General features: G+C 38.5%; 1 protein-coding gene across 1 annotated transcript in view; it reads left to right on the forward strand.

The window, feature by feature from the left end:
* CUL3 (cullin 3) overlaps positions 1-20,525 on the forward strand; it is a 49,444-nt gene that overhangs the window by 19,181 nt on the left and 9,738 nt on the right. Inside the window, exons 2-8 of the mRNA XM_069864805.1 lie at positions 253-450; positions 7,375-7,488; positions 13,502-13,662; positions 14,919-15,033; positions 16,321-16,549; positions 18,164-18,309; positions 20,070-20,246. Of these exons, the coding sequence (XP_069720906.1) occupies positions 253-450; positions 7,375-7,488; positions 13,502-13,662; positions 14,919-15,033; positions 16,321-16,549; positions 18,164-18,309; positions 20,070-20,246 (1,140 nt within the window). The remainder of the gene's footprint in view (positions 1-252; positions 451-7,374; positions 7,489-13,501; positions 13,663-14,918; positions 15,034-16,320; positions 16,550-18,163; positions 18,310-20,069; positions 20,247-20,525) is intronic.

Consider the following 20,525-nt stretch of genomic DNA (forward strand, 5'->3'; position numbering starts at 1 on the left):
TGTGATTTGCATCTCTGAAGCAGGAAAATATTAAACTTGGGCAAATTATAATTTATGTAACTATTTTTTGAAATTCCACTAATTTAATAAATTTTGGTTTTCTTTTAATGAGGCTTGAGAAACCTTGTGATAATGGAATCAACAAAATGTGGCAGAAGCAATTCATGCTCCTGGAGTTACAGCTTCTAACAATAACTTTCTGTAGTGATATTTGTTGATTCTAAACAATAATATATTGTTTTATTTTTACAGATGACTATGGACGAGAAATATGTGAACAGCATTTGGGATCTTCTGAAAAATGCAATCCAAGAGATCCAGCGTAAGAACAATAGTGGTCTCAGTTTTGAGGAATTGTATAGGAATGCATATACAATGGTGTTGCATAAACATGGTGAAAAACTGTACACTGGACTAAGAGAAGTGGTCACCGAGCATCTAATAAACAAGGTATGTCACTGTATGAATGAAAGTTGAAGTGTCTTATGCGAAAGAATTCTGACTAGTTTATTTAAATGACAAATCTAACTTTATGATGCTGTTACATTGCGTTGTGTTGAAATTGTATTGCTACTGTCAGAAATGGTAGCTTAGAGCTAACATCGAGGTTAAATGACTTCATATTCTAGATACCGTTGTTTGTAAGTTACTGATGGAGGCAGATTGTGGAAAGTAATTGTAAGTATATTACAGGAAATGACTTTAGCTGAAGTGTAACTGTTGGGAGCTAGGAGTTTGTGAAAAAAGGTTTGTGGCCTTTTGTGACTTTCACAGAATAAATTTTGGGTTGTTTTCCAGTCAGGTTTTTCATCTGTGCACAAAATACTGATGTAAGAACCTGTTTGTTATGGGCTAATGAACTAATTCACAAGTTAACGAGAGAGTTGTGCTAGGATTACGCTATTTAAAGGGGCTGTAGACAATGTACAAAAACATCATCAACTCAGCAACAACAAAGGTCCTGAGTAGTTTGCATTCTGTCATTTCAGCCTTTTCAAAACTGTGATTCAGTCCAAATGACATGCAGAAATGTCTTGTTTCTGAAGATGTATGATCTGAGAAAGTGTCTCTTCGCATCTTGTCCTGTTATTACAGCATTTGAAAAGTAAAGTCATGCATCCTCATGTGTCTTGGCTGATGACATCTGGCTGAATTACAGAGTGTGGATTGGGAAGTTTATGTCTAAATAATGCATAACGCTTGGGGAGCTTTATGTGCATTCTAACTGGAGCTACTGCTGTGACAGAAGTGTTTTGTTTCTTTTCTGAAATCTTCATTTTGAAAGGTGTGATCCAGACAAACGTCACCTAAAACTGCTTTGAATATGGGGCTTTTTTACTGTTTGCATGATAGGAAACATCCTGTATGAAGTGGCTAAATGACTTCACGGCTCTATTGTATAATTGTAACACATCTGTGACTATCAAACACTTCTGTTTCCATAATCTGTGAATTCATAATCTGTACTAGTCATATAAAAAGTGACAAATGGCTGAGGCTGTGCCTTGTTTTTGTGTTTGCCTATGGTTACAGTCTATACTTAATAATAATCATGACACTAAACTTTCATTCTTCCTAGGCTTTAGTTTATACCGGTTTAATTTGAGGAAACCTTCTTATCTTTGTTCCTAGCTATTCTGCATATTAAAAACTATCTGTATGCAAAATTAATTATTCTGAAGTGCTGATTGTGGCAAACTGACAGGAGAGAAGATCCTGTGAGTTTGTACTGTCATTGCACTGCCTGAGAGGGCTGCACAGATACCAGCATAGAGAAATGTCTTTTGGACACTTAAAGATCTTGTATCTGATGCTTAAATAAGAAAAAAAAAAAGAAAAAATTCTGTTCCAGTGATCTGGTATTCTGCTCTTTAATGTGATTTATCTGATTGTTTCCATGGGTAACAAACATAGATGATAAAAAGCATTTTAAATAAAAAGGCTAACTACTGAGGTTTAGTAGTTAAATGCTGTCAAGTTTAGAAGGCTAAATTATTCAGAAGTCTCGTGATCCTATCCTAGAAAATAAATAATCCCAGGAAAAGATGTGAATTTTGGTCAAAAAGTTGTGAACAATAAAGGTGAGTTCTGTAGGCTCAAAGTTACTGCTTGTCCATGCTGGTGGTTTGCTTAAGAGTGTTACAGTGAGTCACTTATAGATGGAAGTATGGCAAAACGATGCATTGTTTATTAAGAATAGGGTTGGTTCTATAACGGCATTGTATGATTGTACCATCAGTATTTGTTGTAAGATAGATAAGGTTTTGTTTGACTTCACACTTTACGTAAGAGCAATTTTAGAGGAATCTTATTTCCAGTGTCTCTTTCCAAGAGCAACTCTGTTAAATGAAGTAGCTGATTAACTGTAAATGCTCCCATTTTAAGCCCTTGTCAACTCCGTTTGGAGAATGGATGCTGGGATGTAGAAGAAGGGGGGGTTGCCAACTGACATATTTTTCATGAAATCTGTCAACTTGTATCAAAATGAAGATGTGCAGCTATTAACAAATTGTAGTAAGGGTATGATCTCAGTTCAGGGAAGGCTCCTGAGGAGCCAACCGTGAGTTTTGAATGGCTGGAATCCTTGAAGGAGAATTGCCTGTTGCTGTCCGCTTCTCCTGGTTATGTTCCTGTAGTATTCTGGTCATGCTGGTTAATCAAGAGTAGATGAAGAGACTAGGTAGAGACTATGTATTTGTTTGGATGATTTTACAAGTTGTTTTCACACTTGGCCCAAAGTTTCCTTTTGGTGTGGCACAGCTAGGCATAAAGCATAAATATAGCTCTTATTTAATTGGTAGCTGAAAGTTGTGCCAAGTCGGCATTTTTATTAGAAAGAAACAAAATAATTCAAAAGAAGGAAAATTATTTAACTTTTCAACAAGAGAACATAATACTGTGTGCTGTCTTTACAGCCTGGTTAATTATAAGTAAAATAGTAGATGGAAACATGATCAATACAAGATTCAAGCAAGTTAGTATGAAGTATCTTGTCTTTGAACTTGCTGACCCGAGTGTCCTGTAGTTCTCATGGCTGGGTTCTGTCTGCTTGATGAAGGCAGTGGTAAGCCAGGTAGCTTACTCTGCATCATGGACAGGAGTCAGCTGTCTTGAACTACCTTATTTTGACTGCAATATAAGGACATGCTAAAACTTGCCTTTGCCTGTGGATTGTCATCGTTATTGAAGTATAGGAAATGTAGAATTGAATTTAAAAATACAGTTGAATAAAATGTGCCAAAACCTTTCATCTTGATTCAGGCATTTAATTCATGTGCATCTGGTACTTCATTGATTTCTCCCTTTCTTGTGCTTTGACAAGATCTTAGTTTGATGTGGATGCCCTTCCTTCACACTTCTTGAGCCTGATCTGTCACTTCTTTAACTAAATGCTGTAAAAGTGTTTTCAAGAAACGGCATGTAGAATGGTTTGAGTTGGAAGGGACCTTAAAGGTGAAGCTTAGTTTACAGCTGTCTAAACTGTCTGATGATAAGCAACATCACTTGTGCTAGAATAAAAAAAGTCTTGACATTAAAAAGTTTGCAGGGTAACATTTTTGAAGTTCCGTTGTTTTAACAAACACTTCTTAGTCTGGTAAAATCCAAACCCATGATGTGCGATGTATCATAAAGATTCTGTAAATTGAGTGTGTGTGACCAAGGAATTGATTGATTCGTTGGCCAGGCCCAGTACAGTTTTATTGGTTTTCCTGTGCATTGTACATCAGATTCAGAGATGTAAAGGACTGTCCTAAACTCAGATGGGCTGAAACATACTGGTTTTGAGCAGTACTGGAAAGGAGGAGGTGCTTGGGATATTCTCAAGGCCTATGAGGTTTTTTGATCTCTCCAAACATGTCTGCTGCTGGCGTGCCAGAATGCCGTACTATGTGGTGGTCTTTGCTGGTGTTCAGTAGCGACAGTGCAGGCTATTTCAGAATTATAATAAAGGCAGGCATGCAAGAAAGCCTTTGGCAAGGAGGGCACGGAGCCAGTTGTTCTGGCAATGCTGTTAAGTGCGGAAGGAGTTCTTTGAGGGGCTGGTGCACAAGGTGCGAGGTGAAGAAAGCACGTCTACTCTGGGACTCGCAAAGGTATGGCAAGGACTGTTGGCAAGATTTATAATTTGCTATCATGTTGTTGTAGAGAAGGGGAGCAAGAAGACAGGAGCCTCCTACAGGAACTTGAAATGTTTCTGTAACATCTATGAAATTGGAAGGAAGGACATGAGGAGTTGTGTAGGAGACTGATCAGTGAGCATTAGGGTATACTGTAAGCCTAACTTATTATGTAGGAATTACCTGCCTTTATCTTAATGATGTTTTAAGGTGATCTTGTGCAAGTCTACAGTTATATGGAGGGCAAAAAGATGTTATGGAATTGCCATAAAGTAAATGAAATTTGAAGTCATCAGTATTCAGTGTGTTTTTTTTCTTTTAGCCAAAGGATAGCAGCTGCAGGGCCGAACAGACATTTCTGATAAAGTCATAGTTAATCTGCTGATACAGTTGGAACTCCTAAGAATACTGTCTTTTGGACTGCTTGGACTTTATACAAAAGTGAAGACACTCTGTAATAAACATTTTGAGACCTTGAAGCCACTGCTGTGTATGGCTGCTCTGCCCAGAAGGTTCTGGCTGCCCTTACGGTAGTGGAAATTACATAATTGAACTTTTTGTGCTGCTGCGTCAGGCCAGGCACTGTAAGAGAGAAAATACTGGGCCATAAGTCTTTGTGTATGCTTAATAGAGAGTTATTTAAAAGTACTGAAAGCTTGTGCCAACGAACTGTTCTCAAGAGACTGATGGGGAAGGGTGCTGTATTTCCTTGAGAGCTATATCCAGTATAAGATACAGCTCAGCCTGAAGTTACATACGAGATTTCATCCTTGCAAATATAAGAAGACCTTACATAGATACTGAAGCTGCTGATTTATTTTTGAGCCTGTATATGGTCAGTCCTGCTTGTTCTGGATGTGCCTGCCTATTTACTGCATGACCGCAAAGGTTGCCCGAGAAATCACTACAAGCTCGGCTCATTGAAAGTCACATCCTGCTGATCAAAATCTTTGAGACTGAGATTTTCTTAAGGCTTTGGAAGAGCAGTGACTGTGCCTCTTAAGGGCTTCCTTCTCCACAGAAGAACGTAGATACAATTTTTTTTTTACTACAAATCATTTATTCCACCAAAATGGTTTGAGTCTCCACCTTCCTGTGTCTAAGATATTTTGTGCATTATAGTAGTTTTCCTGTACTGTTGTTGTATTCATGGCCTGTGTGACGAATGCGTTCAGTGCTTATTAACCAGGCACCTGTTGTAAGCAATACAATGGTTGGCTTTTGCAGCAACTGAAAGAATGGCTTCCCAAACCTTTCTGCAGCTTAAACCTAGGAGAATGTCACTGAGAAGCTTCAGAGAGGTTCTTGGAGAAGTTCCATTGTACAGTGCCCATTCCTGGATTTGAAGCACACTTCCGAAGAGCCACACGGCATATGGTATGGAACAGCAATGGCACAGATATGAGTGTTCCCGTGTTGGCTTGGAAGGAAGTTGTCATTGCTGCCTGGTGGGAATCACCCCCTTTTGCTACTGTTTGGACTGGGCCCTGGCTGGGCTAATAGAACTGTTGTGATAGGAGTGTAAAGACCAAGTGCTGCATCTGGGTTGTTAAAAACAATATCTTTGATCCTTGAAGAGTTCTGTGACGGCCTGCTACAATTGGGCAAACTTGATCAATCCCTACCCTGGTGATCTTTGCGTGTAAGCTAATCATGCTTTGGTTGGTGTTGCAAGTGTGGGTCACCTGCCAAATACTGATTCCAGTGGTTTTCCCTGTTGACTAAAGAAATGAAAGCAGTCATGTCTTGTTGCCTCTCTTGTTCTGGGAGATTCTCTGTACTCCTTGCAAGGATGGCTGGTGAAGATTTTAATGTATATTTATATTTTAGCTGAAAACTACATAGACTGGATTCCCTATCAGAAAGAATGAGGTAGTTAAGCAATACTGGTTGTGACTTACAGCTGCATACTGTGTATTGCGAAAGCAAGGAGAAGAGGCCTTGCTTAGATCTGGTCAATATGGGGTTAAGATTTCAGAAAGGTTTCAACAATCTACAAGAATACCAATATTGCTGACATTGGGAATATTAGGGAATAAGTTTCCACAGCTTCTCAAGAAGAGACTGTTGTGTTTGTATGAGATGCTGTGCTGTGTTCCTGATCTGCTTGCCTTATGTTTACGAAGAATGTATCATAATGTGGCAGACAAAGTTTTGTTATGCTGGTTTGCCTAATGACTTCATAAAACTTAAATGACAGAATGAAGCCTGGTGGATTGCATTTGATGTTGTAGCTTGTGGCTGCTTGTTCGTATGTATTTTCTTTTCCTATTTGATTTCTCTGTACTGAAACTTACACTATCACACAAGTATAAATGCAAATCTGGAAATGTTAAATTAAGTTATCTTTGGACAAGAGGGCCGGATGTATTCTGTGTGTTATGTCAAAAGTTGATTCACATGTTTTAACTTTGGAATAAGTTTTTTTACATTAAAGCTTGAGTGCTGCAGTTTATACCTGCTGCATGGAAACCAAAGTATCACGGAATCATAGGATGGTTTGTGCTGGAAGGAACCTTAAAGATCATCCAGTTCCAACTCCCCTGCCAGGGACAGGGAAGCCTCCTGTCGTATCAGGTTGCTGAAAGCCCCATTCAACCTGGCCTTCAGTGTCTCCAGGGAGGGGGCATCCACAGCTCCTCTGGGTAACCTGTGCCTCACCCCTGTCATCGTGAATAATTTCTTTCTAGTGTCTAATCTAAATGTTCTTTTTTATTAGTAAGGAGTAGTAGTGCCAATAAGAAAAAAACTGAAGTTGATGGGACAAACATATCAATTAGTAGATATGTTTGTAAGCACTATTATGACTTTTTTGTTCTCTGGAAGCCTGTTGTTGGCAATTATGGACAATTAGTGTAAAAGTTTGGTCTTTACCAAGTGATTGTTTCCTTTCAGAACTGTTGTTTGCTGTAACTCTGTGCTATCTCAGTATCTTTCTAAAAGTCACTGTAGCAAATCGTCCATCTGTACTTGTTCTTGTTTAACATTTAGCAGTACTCTCCAATATTGTGAAATTATTTTTGATGGTAAAATTGATTTTCTTGCTTGTAGGAAGTCTTATTCTTCTGCAGAGGTGAAATGCGAGGTAGAGATAGTCAGTACCCAGGAAAAGCAAGAACTTTTTTGTAATACTCAGGTTCATAGAAGGAGGTGGTGGTTTGTTTGTTTTTTTTTTTTATCAAAGCATGTTAAAATGTAAATAATGCAGGAGAAACTGACTTGGGTTTATGACAATATTTTATTTTTTTTGCTTCAGGTGCGAGAAGATGTGTTAAACTCCTTGAATAACAACTTTCTACAGACGCTAAACCAAGCGTGGAATGATCATCAAACAGCAATGGTGATGATCAGAGACATTCTGATGTATATGGTGGGTGTTACGCTTTATCACATGTTTACCTTGATGCAGTAAGTTGTCTTTTGACAAATATAAACAAATGAGCTGCCGGAGTGAAAAGCAAGGCATGGTTACCAGTCCTCTTCCTAAGATGACTCCATCCCTTGTTTTGAATTTCCTACGTGCATGCAAGACCTATATTACAGGTTTGTGACAAATTATAATTGTAGTGTTCTTTCAGGTTCTGATGGTGTAAAGCCTCCTCAAACTTCCAATGTAGTTGTTCTTTACACTTAAGAGTTCAAAGAGGATAACTTTGCTTAGGTAAAGCGTGTGTCTTTGAATGTTAGTTTCCAATTGAATCTTCTGCTGTTGGTGTAGAGATAATTGGGTATAAAATGAAGCAGCGTACAGGAGAATATGAACTTCAGTTGTACAGTTGTAATTTAAAATGGGAAAAAGTGTTCCTCGCCTGATAGCTAACAGAATTGGCCTACTTTGGAGAGAGGGCCTTGTATCCCCTGGAACGGTGGGCTTGCTGCAAGGATGCAGGCGAGTGTATTTTTGTGGAACTTCTAGTGAATAGCTTTAACTTTCTTCTTTTAAAGGAAAAGAAATGTGTTGAGATACTGTGGGGATTTAATATATCGACCAATATGTTGTGGACCAAGAAGTCCCCTTCAGTTAGCACTTCTGGGGTGAGATGACAGCTATCTCTTCAGTACTTTTTGTGCTCAGAGAGCAGTGCCTGGACTTTCTGTTTGAAGCTTGTGGGTGCTGCTAGAGCAGCCAGCCAGCCTTCTCTCTTTCCACCAGAACTTCAGAACATGGAGACCTGCAGCTTACATACAAGTGCAAATTGGACTTCATTGGTTACATTTTAGATTCAGAACAGAATAATAAAGTAATAAACTCAAATACCTCTGGGATATGTAGTCTTTCATAGGCAATTTGACAGTTCCTGATTATTTCAAGGGTGAGCAGTTGAGGCCTCTAGTTTACTGTCAAGTATTTGCCTCCCACAGGCTTTTTCCCTTGTACCAAAAATAGACCCAAAGAAACAGAAAAGGTACTTCAGCAATGAAATATTTTTATAGTATAACAGTAAAAATATAAATTTTTCTTTCAAAATGCTTTTATAAAACTCTCGAACTTTTGGAGCACTGATGTCTGTTGAACATCTATAATGGAAAATAGAACTGTCTGCCAGGAGCTGATAGAATGGATAATTTCCCTCCCTTTGACATAGAGGGGCATAAAACATTGTTGTAAGAGAATACATGCTTTGATTACAGATTAAAGCATAAGCTATGGTTTAAAATGACTAGGCTCAAAGATTTGCAGATTCACATTTCTTGCTGGGGTGTCCGGTTGAGGCAACCATATTTCTATTCATTTGGAAAGAGACCAAGAGCAGGGAACTTCCAGTGTTAACTCTGTATTAATTCAAAAAGCTTGAAAAAGCTGCTAGTACCACAAAATTATAAAGTAGAGGAGCATCTATCAAAGAGGAGGCCTGACAGCTCTTCAAAGAAACAATTTGAAAGAACTTTACAAAGCAAGGAATGATTTGTTCTTTTAAGATGTTGAGTCTGAATGACATGTAGTTTTCTGATGCTATGCTCATGTCAGAAGGTGTTTATACTTTTTAATTCAGGCACAGCTAATATAATTTACATTAAAATACCTTATTTTAAAAAACCCAAATGCTGTCTAAACTCAAATCACCAGGCGTTGTTAATTGATGTACTTATATTACTCCAGGAGAAGTACATGCAATTATATCTTTATAACTAAAAGATAACTGCATCCTCCTTTTTTTTGTAGGCCATCCCTGTTACTTACCCATCTGTTCAGAAAAAGTACTTGTTGTTAACCAACGGTCTCACTGGTGGCAGCAAAAGTAAAACGTTTAACATCCTTTCTGATCACACTCTTACATTTTTGCTTCAGCCTAGTGATTGTACATCCTAAACTAAACTATATCTGGTTTAATGCCGTGTTTGTTTCCCAGCTTGTTTGCACCCATTAGCTCCCGTATAATCTTAAGTCAAAACAACATCTCTCCAACCCACTTCGGTCTCTTTCCTCTGTTTAATTTGGCCACTTCTAAAATAAAAATGAATTAAAATAAATATTTTTTTTAGAAATGTGTGTATTTTGTTTAGTGGGGTTTGTGCATTATGATACTTAAACCTCAAACTGCGAGTATCCTACTCATTATGGCAGGATTTCATTCTCCACAAGGCACTTTGAATGCCCACCTTATAGTTGGACCTTGTCTTGGGGTGCTGTCTGGTAAAAGCTTGCTTGGTTTCGGGTCTGTTACAAATGATACTTCTAGGGCAAGGTTTTGCAACCTGGCATTGCACAATAAAGACAAATCTGACTCTCTTGAGATATCACAGTTTCCAGCACTGAATTTCAAGTTCATGTAGCTCCACTGTGTTTTGTAGTAGATGTGCACTAGCTCTCTTTGTCTTGTTGTACGTGTTTAGGCTGCAGGAATCAATGCCAGAATAGATGTAATGCTCTGTAAAGTCATGGCAGTAGCTGCAGCAAGCAGTGAAGTACTGCAGCAGTGAGGTCATGTCCCAAGCAACATCCTCACTAAGTCGGGTCATGTACCGAGACATGTTGAAGTAATGAAGTAACATACTGCATTCAGAAATATTTGAAATTCGGGCTTGCTTTCGGCTGTGTTATAGGTAAGTGTGCCTGCAGTAGGTTCTGTTGAGCTACTGTAACGGTAACAGCTGAGGTGCAGTTGTTCAATCTTTTCTTCAAGTTACGCAAGCATGAATTTTCTTGGAATGTCTTATGGAAACTGGGCTAAACTAGATTCTGTGCTGTCCCTTCTTCACTACTTGTACTTGATAAATTTAAAGCAATTTCAGGTGTGTGAGCTCAGCAGTCACATCCCTAGCAGTGTTATAGTCGTATGGGTAGTGCCAGTGAAACACTGTAGAAAATGAGCAATTCCTTTTGCCAATACAGATACGTGTTTTGCAGAAGGCAGAGAATTCCCTTCTCATCTGTGCAGTGTGCAAAGTCAATGTCTCAATTTAGGCCAGCACCGACAGATCGGCTATGTGAGTTTCGACCTCGGGCATGATGACTGTAGTGGTTCATGGCTTCTGCGCAAGGTAGTAGGGAGAAGCATTGTGTTTGTTTTCAGAACTAGGGTCAAAGACACTTGCTACAGATACACACAATGGTGTCTGAAGGCCACATCATCCAGGCAGGGCATCCATGCGGAGATGAGGCAAAATGTAACTGCTGATGTTTTACAGCAGGTAACCTGCTTCAGTTGAGACCAGAATTATTCTGCAGTGTCAGCAGCACTGTAGTTGATGAGTAATTGCTGTCTGAAACTCCACCCTTGTCTCCTGAGACTTATTCTTACCTTTTAAGCACCTGCTGCTGCTCCCCGTGGGAAGTGACTGATGCTCAGTAGCATGCAGCCCTGTCAGTCAAACCTGTTCCCAAATGGGGCTTCCTGTCTCCAAGATAAATTTTTCAGTTTGGGAGAGCTTCCAGGAAAAGTGATCACTTTGCAATGGAAAGCAAATCAGCAGTATCAGAAACATGAATGCTTCTGCTCTAATTTAAGTAGTGTAGAGCAACCTCGCTCACCGAAGAGGCATTGTGGTTACACTGCCAACAGTTTCCAGTGCAGTTTCTATTTCATTTCCTAATGGCAGTGTTTAGCGCTGCCACAGCATAAGCTCTGCAGATGAGTCATGATCAGGACTTTAATCCATTTTGATACCCTGCTGCCTTTACTTCAGAGGCCTGTGAATGTTCTTTGGAAAGAATATATGTATTAATTCCGCCTCAAGTTATGCAGCATATCGGACACTACTTTTTAGTTCTGTCTTTCATCTGTTTGAAAGTGGTTTTGAAGCTTGTCTTCATTCTGAATCATATTTACTTCTATTGCTGATGCAAGTGTGTAAATAAGGGAGTGAAATAACCCTGTTCCAAAATACCAGAAAAATTAGAGTAGCATACATGTATCTTGACCACCATGCGCTGCTGAACAGACTTCATGAGACTGATTAGTAACCTTCTTGGATTGAGGAAGAACTGAGGTTGCTTCATGATCCATGCAGTATGCCTATCTGACCTGCTCCCATTTTGTTTTTTCCTTTAAATTAAGTGCTGCCTGTCTGAAGGATGGGATTGGGAAATTGTTCTCGAGTTGTGAGGACCCAGTGTTTCACTTCCCTGTGGTCATTAAGTGGCAATGTGGAGTAGAGTCAGTATAGGAGTAATTTTGCCACCTAGGTTCAGCTGCTAAAACACTAAAGGGTGTGGTGGCTGTTCCTTCTGATTTCTTCTAATTGCAGATTTTAGATAAACTTAAAATTTTGTAATTTTTTCCATAGTCTGAAGGATATTGGATTTTTTAAAGTTTAGTTTTCTAGGTGTTTGAGAAAATTTACCCTTCAGTTCTGAGTGTGGTAAAGCAAGATAAATGTTGCAACCACTGGGGAAGGTAATCTTTGTACTCTATTTCAAATGTTGATTTTCATCCTTTATAGAACTTGATTATGTTTTTATTTTGTTATGGCTATGTAAATTCTCAAAAAACACATCACGCTCACATTTGTGAGTGGGTACAAAGCTCTTACCTTTTTCTAACAGTGTCATCCTGAGGCTTGCATGATAGTAAAGCAGTATTTTTAGTAATTACCTGAATTATTGCATTAGGTGAATGAATTATGCCCTGAAGAATAATCAGTGCTTATCTCAAACAGTGTGTAATAACTCACCTTTTTTCTGTTCTTAATATTGTTTTAAATTGTCTTATCTGGTACAGGACTACTGGATATTAAGTGAATACACTCATTTTCTGTCTGCTATAACTTATTAATAGTCTTCCTGTTCTGGAGAGTGGAATAGAAAAGAGGAAACGAATTTTCGAAGTGTGTCCATGGCAAGCATTAAAACTTGGGGTGTCTGCTCAGCAGAGATCAGCTCTGTATGGTAGGGTCTGTACTGTGGACTTGGAATGCTGCTGTGGGGGTTGGCCTAGGTTTGTACACATACGTAATGTAGGGCTGGTAGATGGTTGAGGAGATTAATCCTTCATGTGGACTGAGGTGGTGCAGGGAGAGAGAATTTAAACCCATATTGAAACATAAAAATTATTGTTTCTTCACTGTGAGGGTGGTGAGCTGCTGGCTTAGATTGCCCAGAGAAGTGTAGCTGCCCCATCCCTGGAGGTGTCCCAGGCCAGGTTAGATGAGGCTTTGGGCAACTTGATCCAGTGGCAAGTGTCCCTGCCCATGCCAGGGGGGTTGGAACTGGGTGGGCTTTAAGGTCTCTTCTAGCCCAAACCATTCTGTGATTCTTGTCACTGTCCCTTTTATTCTTTGGGAATGTGTGTGATGGTTCTAATGAAACAAAACAAGATACATGCTGAAGTTGAATGGAAGTGATGTTTTTATTTTTTTTTTTAATGCAGGTTCAACAGAAGTCCTTATGTATAATTGCACAGTACCAGACCATAAATGTTTTGATTGTAACTACTATATTTTTGGCTTTACTTTTTCCTCTGCTGCTATTTCAGCAGATTTCACTGAATGCTGAGGGGGAACAGTCTGCCTTAAAGGAGTAGTGGGAGGATACGTGGGAGATGGAGAAAAAGGAATTCATTTTTCTTAAACAACAAGAAGGGGTGGGTGGAAGGGGTTTGAGTAGATGGATAAAACCTCTTTCAGCTTGTGATATGAGATTTTTTTCAGTATTTGGGGATTCTCCTGCCCCAAATGAAAAAGTGGCAAGGCTGTGGATTTCTTTTGACGCGCTTTAGTCATAAATGCTGTGCTTAGACTCTTGTGCAAAATAGACCTTCTGTGTAAGTGAAGCTTTGGAAAATGAGACTGATGTTGAATTTTGACAGTATTCATAATTTCATTTTCTGAAAGGAGAAAATGAATTTTCTTATTTCTGTACTGTGGATATACAACCAGTCTCTTGCAATTTTGAGTAGCGTGAGCGTACTGAATTGAATGAGATACGTATTCCTTCATTGCAGGACCGTGTGTATGTGCAACAAAATAACGTGGAGAATGTCTACAATTTGGGCTTGATTATTTTTCGAGATCAGGTTGTACGCTACGGCTGTATTAGGGATCACCTGCGGCAAACTCTGCTGGATATGATTGCAAGAGAAAGGAAAGGAGAAGTTGTAGACAGGTAAGGTGTTTGTAAGTGGCTGTCCTTTGTAAGTAATAACTGTCAATTTTTAAAGACTAAATCAGGAACATACACAAGTAAATCATTACCTAAGTTTGCAGTTCTGATCACAAAATTTCTTCGTAATCTGAAGTAACGTATTGCTTTGTACATTAAGATTCAGAGTAATGGTAAATGGGGAAGCTGGTCAGTGTATGTTTTTAGTATTTATCTTGTATTTTTTATTATATCTGTCATTAAGTCCCTCCGTTACTACCTTGTGCCCAGAGCATTTGGTTACAGAAGTGGTGTTTTGACAGTTCTCTGCCTCTTGCTACCATTGTTTCCTCTGTACTGAGAGGTGGTTTAATTTTCTTCTACCTGTTTTATTGGTTTTGAAGTTTTCTTTTTTTTTATTGTTTTCCTTCCTAATATTTTGATTCAACTGTTTCTTGGTAGTTCAGTTGCACCTCTGAGCTTTTCAGTCTGTTCCTTGTGTTCTCTGGCCAGTCCAGCCGTTGTGAAGTTCTGTGCCCCACACCGCAGGCGCTGCAGCTGAAGTAACTTCATATTTGCAAGTTCTCTTCTGCTGTTCCAGTTTTAGAGCAGCTGTTGGGTGTGGAGATCTGTAAACTCCATGCTACTTTGGCTGCAGTTCTGTGACTGAGATTGCCTAACACACAATTTATGAAGAGAAAGTACTCCCTGGCAACAGCTGTGTGTTGTCCCCTGCTGCTAGAAAGTGGAATTTTTTCCTGGATGCAGTTCTTTTGTTTTCATGTGTTATTGCTGTGTTTCTGAGCCTAACCAAATGCTTAGCTTGCTGATGCGTTTTCATTTTGTGTTGCTTTTTAAAACAAGCAAACAACTCCCCCCCAACTTTGCACAGCAACTTTCATCTGTGCATTTGTTTTGAATTGCTCAATTCCAACCTACATGTGCAGTATTCCCTTTTCTTTGAAGTAGTATTTTTGGTTATTTTCTTGTATGTTGAAATATATTCTTAATAGTTTTCTGAATTAGCGGAACTTGACACCTGCTTCCCTATCACTGCATTTAAAATATTTAATAAACATTGTAAGCTCCTTAGTTTAGAACAGAAGCAATCAGTCTGGTTCCTGTAATCATCTTGAAAACCTGTCACGTACCAAAGGATAGACTTTTGATTCCTGTATTTGATTTAAGTTGCTTATGTGTTTTAAGTTGTTGTTCTGCTGTGTACTCTGTCTTACAAACATGGAGATTTCTGAAGTTGTTAACAACTTACTTTTTGGCAGAGGCGCAATAAGAAATGCTTGCCAGATGTTAATGATTCTAGGTCTTGAAGGAAGGTCAGTCTATGAAGAAGACTTTGAGGCTCCATTTTTGGAGATGTCTGCAGAATTTTTTCAGGTACAGCAATGTTGTAATGATATATTTGGAATGTTATAACTGATTGGAATTGCGAGAACTGGTGATACTTTTAAGTGATTGCTACTTATTTGATGAGTATGTCCATCTTCCTTAAACCAAATAAGAAAAAAACATACTAGCTTTGCAGAAAAAGTAACAAATTTAAATTTGAAGGTAATTTTGAGGTATGGATGCTGAGAGCATGTGAGGTAATCATTGTGCTCATTTGTGCCTGCTTTGGGCCCTTTCATGCAACCTTGTGTTGCAGCCAGTCTTTTTGAAATACCAGTGCAGTGAAAGGTTCACATTGTTTTGGGCAGGGAATGGAGAGGGGAGACTGCCTGTCAAACTGCCTTTGAGGAACCTTTGTTTCCTTCATAGCCTCTAGGTTCCTGATTTTTATATTTTGTAACAAAATTAACCCAGTCAAGGAACTAAGTGTATCCATGTGGCTCTCCAGTTGTTACCCAGCCACTGAATAGCTGGTATTAAATATTTCCATAGTGTTTTAAAAAGGAAGCTTCAGGAAAAAAAGCCAGTTGAATGGTTGTGGAGGGCAATTGTGCTCCTCTGTTGTTAGAAATGGGTAGAAATTGTAAAATGTTAAAAGATAATTTGTCAGTCTCCCAGTTCTTCTGCAGGGATCGACTATCTGTCACACCCTCTGATCTCCAAGCTGATTTGAAAATCAGAAGCATATGTTGCACAACCTTGTAAAAGTCATTGCATTCTGCTTTTCATTGCTGCTATGTAAAATTAAGAAAAATAACTACTTAAGTTCTATTTCTTAGCTCTGCCTTAAAAAAGAAAAAAAAACTTTCCTCCAAAAGACTGATGACTGGTATGGACAGAAAGTTTGACATGGAATAATGTGCTCAGCATTGTCACTAACGAGAATAACGAACTGTTGCTCCTCACAACTCATAAATACACTATAAACTGGTGTTTAAAAGGAATCTTTGTCTCGTCCCTCTCCCCACCTTTTTTTTTTTTTTTTTTTGGAGCTATGGCTAAAACTCTAGTTGGGAACTGGGTCGGCTTAGATTGTTTTAGTATTAAAAATACCATGTTCATATTGTACATATGCCCTTATGCATGGCACACAGCGTCACAGAACTTGTGTTTGTGTTAAGCATATTGTAAATCTTGGGGATGTGATGATCTCATTTGCTGGATGTGCTAGGTTTCATTTGAACTTTCTTATCAATGCTGATCTGACATAACCAATATGTTAACTTTTTCCTCTTTAAAAAAAATGTCTAAAGTATTAATTTGTGTTCCTCACAGATGGAAAGTCAGAAATTTTTAGCTGAAAACAGTGCTTCTGTGTATATAAAGAAAGTAGAAGCTAGAATTAATGAAGAAATAGAACGGGTGATGCATTGTCTGGATAAATCAACAGAAGAACCAATTGTGAAGGTTGTCGAGAGGGAACTTATCTCCAAGCATATGAAAACGATAGTGGAAATGGAGAATTCTGGGCTAGTTCATATGCTGAAAAATGGGAAGACAGAAGGTAAGACTGCATCATATGGGATACAAATGCCTAGGATGCTGCTTGTTGTTTTGAAACATAGGATAAGCAGAGTTTGACATTTGTGTTCCTGTGTAATCATAAAAATGCTTTGAGCCTGTTCGGCAACCATCGGAGAATATTACTTAAGACTTTGAGAGGGCTCTTAAAACAGTGCCTGTATGGGTAACTCCTTTCTTTTATTAACAGATACAAATACTTATTGGTAAGACAAGTATCTCTTAAAAGTACAAATCTATTGTAGTGGTCTTGGTTAACTGTTTTCCATTTTATTACTTTCAGTCTTCTAGGGTGTAACTGTCAAAATGCACTGAAATTTTTGGCCCCCAGGCAGTGATTTAAGAAGTGCTGGTGTAAATGACTGGCTTGATAGAGGTATTGCAGGACTAATTCCTGGGGAAAGGGCTTTGCAGAAAAAGAGGTGGCTGTTTTTGAAGAATAAGCAGCTTATGATAAGTGATGGAAAAAGAAGGGCTTGGCTTGATTTGGTTTTCCTAGTAGAGATTAATGTGGGACAGAATGCCTGAACGAATGTTGCAATGGGAAGAGGTAGAATATAAGTTTCTAAAGCAGCATAATAGGGTGATTGTAGTATCTATATTTAGAAATCGATGCTCACTCTAAAGCTGTGAGAATGGGGAAAAGGCTCACTGCTTTTATTAATGGCCTTTGTTAGTTAAAGCAGCTTCACATTTATGAGGTGATAGAGTGACAAAGTGAGCAAATTTCTTAGCTGCAAAAAAAGAGAATTACTGTAGTGAAAAGGGAAGTGATGATGCTACACTTAATATTGTTTAATATCCAGGTAAGGTAGCCTTTGGGCTTGAGGGTACATGGATGTGAAAGAGTATTCATAAGATATGGGAATGATATATCTATAAAAGCCTATAAACGTTGATAGGTCTTGGTTTGATTTCTTTGAATGCTAGAGCAAAAATACTTGCTGTATTGCGAAGATAGCTTCACATGGTTGTACAAGGGTGGGCTCCTCCTTTGGAAAGCTATGGTTAAGCTAAGCCACTTCTCATGATTTTTAGATGAATGAAACAAAATAGTGTAAAATTATACGGCTGACTTTAAGACAACTCAATTTTGAATTTGAATTCAATGAATTCAACTCAAATTTTTGCTTTTAATAAAGAAACGAGCACATTAGCATTGTCCTATTTGCTTCAACTTATTTTTTTCTTATTTTTACTACAGTATTTGATTTTTTTGGAGATGATAATTTTGGAAGCTACTTTCTTAAATACTACTGGAAAACACAATCTTACTGAAGCTTTAAGTGCACTGTCATTCGGTGCAAGCATCAACTTTTGCTGGCCTGGAGGTCAGCAACAGGAGATTCCATGCTCTATAGACAGCCTAGAATAGTTGAATATGGTCTTTGTGTTTAATCTTGTGTCCATTACCTTCAGCATGTTGTCAGGGGTAAAGACAAGGGAATGTCAGAAGTTTCTAGTGCCCTACCTGTTACCAGGATGTTTTTTGTGGCTCAAGTGGTTGACTTTTTACTGTCATCTTTTGCTATGGAATGAATGAGTTACAGAATTAACAGGCGTGTTTTCCTGCATAATATGTTGTTCTTGTTTCCAGATCTTGCTTGCATGTACAAGTTGTTTAGCCGTGTACCAAATGGTCTGAAGACAATGTGCGAGTGCATGAGCTCATACTTGAGAGAGCAAGGCAAGGCACTAGTTTCTGAAGAGGGAGAAGGAAAGAATCCGGTTGACTACATTCAGGTAGTTACAGCATTTTAATGTTCTTATCTCCCTTTTTTCCCCACATACCCCAGAGTAACAGTTAACTACATGATTGATAAGGTAAACCTTAATATAGATTCAAAAGGGATTATTATTACAAATGTATCTTATTAATTTTGCTTAAAATTACATTTTCTAAATTTTCAGACTTGTTTAGCACTCTTCTTTTACCTAAATTGCTTGGAAAGTACATGCCCAGTTTTCGTGCTCTTGGTAGCTGCTTTTAGGCAGCATATTCAGCTAACTGTGTGACTGATGGGAACCTTTTCGGTTTTATCTCAAATTACAGTTGCCTCCAGAGTGAGTTGTATGTCTACTGGCGAGTAGCTTTATAGTAGCTTTTTTGTTTAATTTTGTTATGTTAGCTGTCAGTGTTTGTTGAGACAAAAATCACATGACAGTATTACATGGCAAGATTAACTATGACTGAAAGGTGAATGTGTTATCATAACAAATTATTTTCTTCGTTCTTGGTCTCCCTGAGAAATGGAACAGTTCTGCATGTTAAAAGGCATAAGTATTCTTTCTCCATCATTCACTAAGAAGTAATATGTACTGTTAATTTATCAAGATCACAAAATACACTTCAGGGACGTCTCTCATCTTTTCTCTCCCATTGTCTCTGAGAAGATGGTTTTAATTTTGCCCATAAGATCTTTAGAATTCCTTGATCCTCAAGGAAATGCTTCTATAGCTGGAAGAGGTTTTACACAAAATGTGAAAATGCGTAGTCATTAAACATTAAGTTGTTTGGGTTTTATTAATGTGTAGTTGAAATCCTAGTATCTGATCCTTGAGAAATATTTAATGCTGGTGTCTCTTAATCTCCGCTGGTTTGTTTCTGGTAGTAGTGGTTCCTATTATAAGAAGCCATTTGAGTGTAACAATATTTTTGATTGGATTATTAGTTTTCTGGCAATGCTGAAACGAATTTCCTGATGAGCTTGGGCAAGAATCACCTCTCCAAGGACTGTTAAAAAGCAAAGAGAATACCCTTTGAGATGTATTAGGTTTCATTATTAAGGGCTGTTATGCTTTTTGAGGTGGTACAGTTTTGTGGGGTGGGGGGAAGGGGGACAAATGATGTGAAAAATAAGTGTCTATGTAACTTTGAAGTTCTTTTTACTCCTAGCTAAAGGGGTATTGTAACAAATTTAACTGAGACTTAAAACCTTAATTGTAAAGATGCTATTGATGTTTCCTGCTACAAAGGTGAATAGCATAGTGAGGCTGAGGAAGATTTACAGCCATACTGCACACTGTTTGGCAGAGCTTGTCCTCAGACCATTAGTGCGTACCCCAACCATCTCAAAAAAAAGTTCCTAGGGGAGGGATTAATCTATGATTACTGCTAAGCCCCCAAAAAGGTTTATCCTCTGCTTCCATTGACACAATGGAAGAAGAGAAAAATACCAATGACTTGAGAAATATCAAGTTCAGTTTAGACATCAGGAAAAATTTCTTCACCGGGAGCATTATCGGTCACTGGCAGGGGCTGCCCAGGGAGGTGGGTGAGTCCCCATCCCTGCAGGTGTTTAAAAGATGGGTAGATGAGGTGCTCAGGGGTATGGTTTAGTAGTGGGCAGGTACAGTTGGACTTGATGATCTCAAAGGTCTTTTCCAACCAAGCAATTCTATGACTCTCTGCTGGCATGGTCTTCTCTGTGACTTCATCTATTATTACTATTTTACAGCTTGCAACTTCAAGTCAGTGAAAATGTTTTTACCTTTTTTTAAAGGGTTTACTGGATTTGAAGGGTAGGTTTGACCGCTTTCTTCAAGAATCTTTCAATAATGACCGTCTCTTCAAGCAGACGATTGCGGGTGACTTTGAGTACTTCCTCAACCTCAACTCTAGGTCTCCAGAGTACCTCTCATTATTTATTGATGATAAGCTGAAAAAAGGAGTCAAGGGAGTAAGTATGAATTAAAGGATCGTGCCCTTTGCTGAATAAACTTGGATGAAATTAAACTAGGCAGAATTATTTTTATATTAAGATAAATGGCAACACTGCATTAAAAAGTGTATATGTAACACATCTAAGCTCATAACACTTCAGATATAAGCTTATAGAAATATAAGGTGCAAAGATCTCAAGATGCTGTGTGGTTTATCTCCCATCTCTGAAGTCATACGGCTGGTTTGCCACTGGCAGAGCATTATGAGATTTTTTTTGAGGGTACAGCACCTGGAA

Source organism: Phaenicophaeus curvirostris, chromosome 10, assembly GCF_032191515.1.
Source record: "Phaenicophaeus curvirostris isolate KB17595 chromosome 10, BPBGC_Pcur_1.0, whole genome shotgun sequence".
NCBI classification, from domain to species: domain Eukaryota; kingdom Metazoa; phylum Chordata; class Aves; order Cuculiformes; family Cuculidae; genus Phaenicophaeus; species Phaenicophaeus curvirostris.